At 39.4% G+C, this 8402-nt stretch overlaps 1 protein-coding gene across 1 annotated transcript in view; it reads left to right on the top strand.

The window, feature by feature from the left end:
• The first annotated feature begins 287 nt into the window (after positions 1-287).
• Positions 288-8402, top strand: part of LOC120781985 (matrix metalloproteinase-2-like) — a 204892-nt gene continuing 196777 nt past the window's right edge. Inside the window, exons 1-2 of the mRNA XM_040114155.1 lie at positions 288-300; positions 464-511. Coding sequence (XP_039970089.1) covers positions 288-300; positions 464-511 — 61 coding nt within the window. The remainder of the gene's footprint in view (positions 301-463; positions 512-8402) is intronic.

Genomic DNA, 8402 nt, shown 5'->3' with positions numbered 1-8402 from the left:
AGTTCGTGAATCATAAAGAGCGAAGGAGTCTTACGTCTGCTTTATAGGCATGGCTGCTATTATGTATATGATATCTTCTCATAAACATATAAAACCAACAATAATAACAATATTTAAATGTAGCGATTACATCGAATAACTGTTGTAACATTTGTCTTTCCCTTGTCCTGTATATCTTTTACATAAATGTGTCCACTTTGTTATATAGGCCGGGTTCCTTATCGGGTTCTGAATATTCCACAAAGTAAAACATTTCATGCATATGGTACATTTATATATATTTTACTATGGACGAGGGCGGTAAATATATTATATAATTAAATGAAGTAACTATAATCATTCTTTGTTCATTGCTTTAAGTACAGTTGAAGCAAAGAAAAATAGCAACCTCCATAAACGTACCTAGTAGAGCTTTAGTTTAAACAGGTATTATTAATAATTAATGTTTTCATTTTCTTTTCAGGTGAGTTTCCGCAAAACTTTAAAAAATATTCCAAGCTGAAGCAGAACTGTAAGTAAATTGTTGCTACATTTAGATACATTATTATATTGTTTATTTCTGAAAATATTTGTTAATGCATACATCTCACGGCTGTGAGTTCAAAAGGTATGAACAATAATAATGCAGAGCTAATGAGAATTCACATTTACATATGTATTATTGGCACGCGGGCCATTGGAATGTGTGTTATTCCAGCATGAACCTTAATTCGCCAGGCCTTAGGGGCAAACATTTCTTCAAATTTTTTAATTCCAAAATTGGCTCGAAATTTCGTTGAGTGGCGGGCAATTTGCTACTTTTATTGGATTTACTTGGCAGTTATCGCGTTAATTGCTGAGGAATACCATCGGTTTACAACTGTATTATCACCATTAACAATATGTGAGCTCTATAGTTGTTTTATTTAATTCAAATCCGATATTCTTTTGATATAAATGTATAGCTTGCATTGCTCCGTTTCCTCTTGCAATATATCAAGGTAGCGTTTCCTAACGTTCTTTACTGGCGTAGACACCGCTTACGCGATTATAGCCGAGTTAACAACAGCGCGCCAGTCGTTCCTTCTTTTCGCTACGTGGCGCCAATTGGATATTCCAAGCGAAGCCAGGTCCTTCTCCACTTGGTCCTTCCAACGGAGTGGAGGTGTTCCTCTTCCTATGCTTCCCCCGGCGGGTACTGCGTCGAATACTTTCAGAGCTGGAGTGTTTTCGTCCATTCGGGCAATATGACCTAGCCAGCGTAGCCGCTGTCTTTTAATTCGCTGAACTATGTCAATGTCGTAGTATATCTCGTACAGCTCATCGTTCCATCGAATGCGATATTCGCCGTGGCCAATGCGCCGTGGTAAATGCCATAAATCTTTCGCAGAACTTTTCTCTCGAAAACTCTCAACGTCGACTCATCAGTTCATGTCATCGTCCAAGCCTCTGCACCTTATAGCAGGACGGGAATTATGAGCGACTTATAGAGTTTGGTTTTTGTTTTGATATCAATACCATCGACATACGCCAGCAACTGTACACTCTTATAAAAGATTGTACTTGCTCGATTAAATTCTGCAGCTCGAATTATTTTTCCAGCAGCAGATTGAAGAAGCCGCACGATAGGGAGGCGCCTTGTCTGAAACAGACAAGAGCTTTTGGTGTTCCTCAACGTCAGTTTACACAGCCCTATTAGTTTTGCGGGGATACCAAATTCGGACATCGCGGCTTAGAGGCAGCTCCTTTTCCTGCTGTTGAAAGCAGCTGTGAAATCGACGAACAGGTGGTGTTTGTCGATTCTCCTTTCACGGGTCTTTTCCAAGATTTGTCGCATGGTGTATATCTGGTCGGTTGCAGATTTGCCAGGTCTAAAGCCACACTGATAAGGTCCAATCAGTTTGTTGACGGTGGTATTTAATCATTCACACAATACGCTCGATAGAACCTTATACGCGATGTTGAGGAGGCTTATCCCACGGTATTTGGCGCAAATTGTGGGGTCTCCCTTTTTGTGGATTAGGCAGAGCACACTTAAATTCGAATCGTTGGGCATGCTTTCGTCCGACCATATTTTACAAAGAAGCTGATGCATGCTCCTTATCAGTTCTTCGCCGCCGTATTTGAATAGCACGGACGGCAATCCATCGGCCCCCGCCGCTTTGTTGTTCTTCAGACAGGCAATTGCTATTCGAACATCTTCATGGCCGGGTAATGCAACATCTGCTCCATCGTCGTCGATTGTTGCAACGAGTTCGCCTTCTCCTGGCGTTATGCTTTCACTGCCATTCAGCAGACTGGAGAAGTGTCCCCTCCATAATTTTAGTATGGTTCTACACGAATATGCTCCGATTTTGAAACATTATGTTAGTCGCCGCAATTTTTCATAGAATTTTCGAGCATTATCCCTGACGGCCTGCTTATCAAGGTCATCTTACGCACGCATTTCTGCCTCTTTCTTTTTCTGTCTGCAAATGCGTCTCGCTTCGCTCTTCAACTCTCAGTATCTATCCCATCCCGCACGTGTTGTGGTCGATCGTAACGTTGCGAGGTAGGAAGTCTGTTTTCTCTGTACCAGCTGTTCTTTTGCATTTTCCGAAAACCAATGGTTTCGGTTGCAGCTGTACGTAAGGAGCTTGAAACACCGTCCCACAGTTCCCTTATACCGAGCTGTTGACGAGTGCTCTCAGAGAGCAGGAGTGCAGCCGCGTAGTAAATCGTTCGGCTGTCTGTTATGATTGCAGCTTCTCGACGTAGAACAGAGACGGGTGCGAATCTTGACTGCAACAAGGTGGTGGTCCGAGTCGTGTTAGGACCTCGGAGCACACGCACATCTAAGACACTGGGGACGTGTTTTCCGTCTATCACAACATGATCGATCTGGTTGGTAGTTTTTCGATTCGGAGACAGCCAGGTGGCTTGATGAATTTTCTTATGCTGGAATCTAGTACTACAGATAACCATATTTCGGGCCCCGGCGAAGTCGATCAGCCTCGATCCATTTGGAGATATTTCGTCGTGGAGGCTGAATTGACCAACCGTAGTGCCAAAGACACCTTCTTTGCCCACCCTGGCGTTAAAGTCGCAAAGCACGATTTTGATATCGTGGCGGGGGCAGTTCTCACAGGTACGCTCCAAGCGCTCAGAGAAGGCATTTTTGGTCACATCGTCCTTTTCTTCCGTCGGGGCGTGGGGGCAAATCAGCGATATGTTAAAAAACTTCGCTTTGATGCGGATGTCTAGACGTTCGTCCACCGAGGTGAATGACAGTACTCAGCGACGGAGTCTTTCCCCCACCACGAATTCCACAACAAATTTGCGCTCCTTTATATGGCCAATGTAGTCAATGCGACAAGAAACTACTCGCATCACTCCTTGTCCCGTCCATTGCATTTTTTGGACGGCGGTGATGTCAGCCTTTACTCTAACGAGTACATCAACCAGCTGGGCAGCGTCACCTTTCCAATTAATGGAGCGGAGATTCTAGGTATATGCTGGGTCCCAAACCCAGCGCACATTCGCCTTCTCACTTTAGTTCGCCTTCAAACAGATGTTCTTAGGCTACCCAGAGGATACTTGGTCAAAGACCGGAAGCCGTGAGCTGCTTGAGCCATATGTAAAAGAATCGTTTCTGGCCACTCCCAAGTAAATGGCGATCAGAGAACTTTCCGCACTTGCGTGAACTTCTACACATGACTCCATCCTCAATTTTTATATTTATACGAATAAATAAATAAACATATTTGTACCATTTTGGTCGACCACTTTTTGCCATTTTTCCGCTAAAGACATTATTCCATCAGTGTAAAACTTTAATCAGTGTAAATCGAAATTTCGTAATTTCCAGAACGGAAGCGAGCGATGCTTGTTGTGGCTTGCGTGGCATTCTTCCTTTGTTTATACAAAAATTTCAAAATTTTACGAATTTCTTCATTATTATCACTCATTTTTTTTTTAACAGCTGTAACTTTTTTTCAACTTCCCTGAATTGAATAAATTTGGTTAAATGAAGCTTAAAATCTCACCTTTCCAACACTATTTGGTGTGACACAATGTGATTGGTAGCACTGAAGATATACGACTGCAAAAACATCTATTGACGAAATACGAAAGGAATTTTTCGACCCAATATAAGAAATGCAGGGAAACAAATGTTAACCAGTGTAGTGTACTTCTAAGTGTATATGCATAAGTATTTTGCATATGGGCTTTGTGTTTATGAAAATATTTAATGGGTGTTCTGTAAAGGTGTTTTATGTCCGCTTTCTCCATATTGTTAATAAATGCATATGCGCCTGAAAGAATGCACAAGTACAAGTGATGACAAATTTCGTTTACCCATTTTAAATGCACGACATGGGACCGCTTTGGGTACCATATACATATTTTCCTATACGACCCACCTATCATTTGTGCCGCATTCATTACCATATGGTCAACATATTCAATGGGCGTGGGAGTGTGTGTGTGTGGCGACTATAGCCAACAACGAAAATCACTAACCGTAATACCCTCCTTAAGTCGCACAGGGAATGGACTACAACAATGGACTTGTAGACTGCAAACCTTATGGCAAACCATAAGTTGGCTATCATTTATGTTAGCTGTGCCTTATTCTACGCTTCTAACATGAAGAAGGTGCCGTTTTTTCGTAGTGCTCGTTACATACCTTTTTCTTCTCTTTCACTGCAAGCGCATATTTATTCATTGTGTTTTATTTTAATGGCTGTCCATTGCTGCCATTTAATTTCGTGTAATTGACAATTGTTTACCTTTCTCGTGCACTGCGCCTAAAAGTTAACAACGTTTTGTACTACATCGTTATTTTATGAGCAACGTAAAAGCCATGACAAATCGCGACACCTGGTAAACACGATATGCTTACAAATTAGTTGATGATTCTCTCAGCGTCAGCTCTTTGTCGTGTTTTAAGTATAAAAATTCACTCATTTTAATTGTGGCGACGTACGAGCATACGCGGACAAAATAAATGCGCAACCAACTCCTTCAAGTTCGCTATAAATATTTCAATGTTTAACGATTTTGCGCATAAAGTTTTCTGGTGACGCAAGTTCTTAGAAGCCGAACATTAATTTTAGAATTTCTTTTGGTTTATAAATGTTTTGAAATAAATGTAGAAAATTGATATAGGTATGAAGTAATGAAGATTTAATACCACTAATAAAAAAATCAAGTTCGCTTTTACATTTAAGGAATGCAAAGTGTTTAGAATTTTTCGAGACCACATTGTATTATTGGTCATATAACAGGACATTTAAAATTTTTTGAAATGAATGCAGACTCAAGAAAATTTATATAGATACGAAGAAATGAAGATTTAATTCCACTAATAACGCAGTACCCGCCGGGACACGCATAGGAAGAGAAAGACTCTTGGAAGGACTAAGTGGAGAAGGACCTGGCTTCGCTTGGAATATCCAGTTGGCGTCACGTAGCGAAAAGAAGAAACGACTGGCTCGCTATTGTTAACTCGGCTATAATCGCGTAAGCGGTGTCTACGCCAGTAAAGAAGAATAACAAAATCCAGTTCGCTTTTACATTTAAGCAAAGTGTTTGGAATTTTTCGAGACCACATTGTATTAGTGGTCATATAATAGGACATTTAAAGTTGTGTAAAAGAACCTGACAACAAAAAACTTTTGTTTTAAGATTTTGTTTTCATGAACATATTCTTATTCTAAACATTGAAAAACATAGGTTTTTTATTTTTAGTTCTTAAAGTTTGCTTTTGCCTTGTGTGAAATATGTATATAAAAAAAATACAAAAAAAATTACTTGAAAATTAATTTCTTGTTCCTTTAAATTTATATGCTTTAGTTTATTACAAATAATATAATAAATATAGTTTAATAACTAAAAAATACGCATTTATAGCACAAATTAAAACGTGAAAAATATAAAATAAAACTAGTCGAACTCTCTCAAATAGTTGGGAATAATTTTCCAATTTTTCCCTTAAGTTGCAGATGTTCCATTAACCTTCTTTTAACTCTCGAATTGTATGAAATCTGGAATGTATTTCTTACTATTTTATGATTTGAAATTGTATTTGAATCTGGTATTTAAGTGGAAATAAAATTTTACGTATTCAAAGAGTCAAATCCCATTGTTTGACTCAATAGACAAGCAGGTGAGAAAAGAGAGGGCAAGAAGTGGATCTAAAAAAACGAAAAAAGACAAAACGTTAACGAAATGCACTCTTTCTAATAGCATAAAAGTACATACAAAGAGCTTTACCGTGACTTTGATGGACCAATTTGTTTGGGAGCTATATGGTCCGATTTCAAATTGATATCTTTAAAAATAAGGGACTAGTCACGTATATATAGACGGACTGACAGACGAACATGGCTAAATCGACTTAGCTCGTTGGAATCACAGAAGGACAATCACGCATCACATGACATGACCGCAATGTGCTTCGGCAGCACGTAATCAAGTAGAAATAAGCCATTTCTAGGAATATTTGCTTTTAAGGATAATAAAAACATATCAAGATAACAGGCGATGCGAGGATTGGTTGCAAGAAATCTCGAGGTCGGAAAATAGTTACGACACAAGCATAAAGATTGAAAGGAAAAAAATTCAATTGCACGTAGTCAATCAAAGAGGAGGGGGTTAGGAACAAGACTAGTGAATCCCAGAGTGGTGTGAACTGTCGAAAATGAACGGACACACATATAAGTATGCATATGGTATACGAAAACTATTTAAATTTCACTTCACAATTTTCACGCTTTGCTGCCACTACTTAAGCCATGAACATTTCGCCGTTATGTTGTCAGCATCGCGCAAGCGTTGCGGTTTTTATGAACTTTTTAGCACCTCACCAGTAATATTGCTGATGCAAGGACACTTCTTCAGTGAAACCACAATGCTCACCCTGGAGCAGCACGCAAAACGCTACAAACGTGAAAACTGTTTTTCTGTATGAAGCACTCGTATTTGCCGTGTAGACAATTTTTACTTTGCACTTTTGAACTCGATGAAGCAGTGCGCTGAGGCATATTATGGGGATGGTGCATAACTTCTCACTGTCTTTTTTCTTATTTTCATGACATTCAAACGTAGCTGTGAGCCGCCGTCAGTCGATAAGTGGAATATTAGACTGCGGAAAACGTCGTAAAGGTGCACCCCCAAATTCCGCCCTTTAATTAGTCCAACTGTTAATAATAATAATAACGCATTGCGTACGAACTGCCTTGCCACCAACACCCCTCGTAAGCCACAGATATTGGTATGTGGTTATAATGCTCGGTTTTAAGGACTGGCGCTTACCGAAAGGGAATATTAATTTCTAAAATATTGTATAGAGCAGTGTTTCCCAAAGTGGGCGATAACGCCCCCTTGTGGGCGCTGCAGGTGTCAAGGGGGGCGGTAAGAGACCCAGAAAGAAAATGGGGGCGTTGTGTAGAGGCCTGGGGGTTATTTGTTTTTTATGAGCTCTCGACTCTCAACAACAACTTGTGAACATCAACTAATATGAATTAAAAGATTGCTCAAACTCGGTTCTATATTTCTCTCCGCGTAGTTCATATATCTGTCCTATTTTATTGAATATAGAAAAAATTAAAATCATGTCAATCGGTCGCTCCGTTTATAACGGCGCATTTCGACAGGATACAATTTATAGAATACTAGCTGTCAAACGTTTTGCTATTGCTATTACCAAATCTGTATGTGGGCATTTGCTATCATAATATAATCATTTGCGCAAAGGTGTAGGGTAGGTAGGTTCGAGCTGATGTTTATTTTATCACTTGCGAAATGACGTCGGGTAGGTAGCTGATGTAGCGCACGTTTTGAGATTTTGAACTCCTTAAATCTTTTATGTGGAAAATAAAAAAAGGATCTTTATCCTTTCCTACAAATGTATTTCTGGGAAAAATAAGATAATACGGAAAGGAGAAAGATCCCTTTTTTACAAATGTATTTCTAGGAAAAATAAGAATTCATATTTTTGGATTGCATACAGATAAGAGAGACAAGAATGTAACATATTTTCAAGACCTAGAGAAGAAGCATAATACTCAGCCAAGTGTAGCAAAACTATTTTCGGCGGCTGCTAAGCAAGATGACGACGGACTTCGAGCTTCGTACAATATCTCTTTGTTAATTGCTCAAAAAAGCAAACCACATACATCGCAGAAGAGTTAATATTGCCAGCATTTGGAAAACCTCCACATTGACTTCACCGAACGATACCAGAACATTTTGAACTTGGAAATACCAGACTGGGTGTTGGATCCGTTTTCAAATGTCAACACAGCAATGTCACCTCAGCTGGAAGAAGAACTTATAGAATTGACAACAAACGAGGAAATAAAAATCAAGTTCAAAAATGGTTACCAAGAATTTTAACTACAAAAACCGATCTCGTAATTGTACCCTGGATTGTGGTC

This window comes from Bactrocera tryoni, unplaced genomic scaffold (genome assembly GCF_016617805.1).
Source record: "Bactrocera tryoni isolate S06 unplaced genomic scaffold, CSIRO_BtryS06_freeze2 scaffold_826, whole genome shotgun sequence".
NCBI lineage: Eukaryota > Metazoa > Arthropoda > Insecta > Diptera > Tephritidae > Bactrocera > Bactrocera tryoni.
Note: the sequence above shows the minus strand (reverse complement) of the source record. Positions and strands in the feature narration are given on the sequence as shown.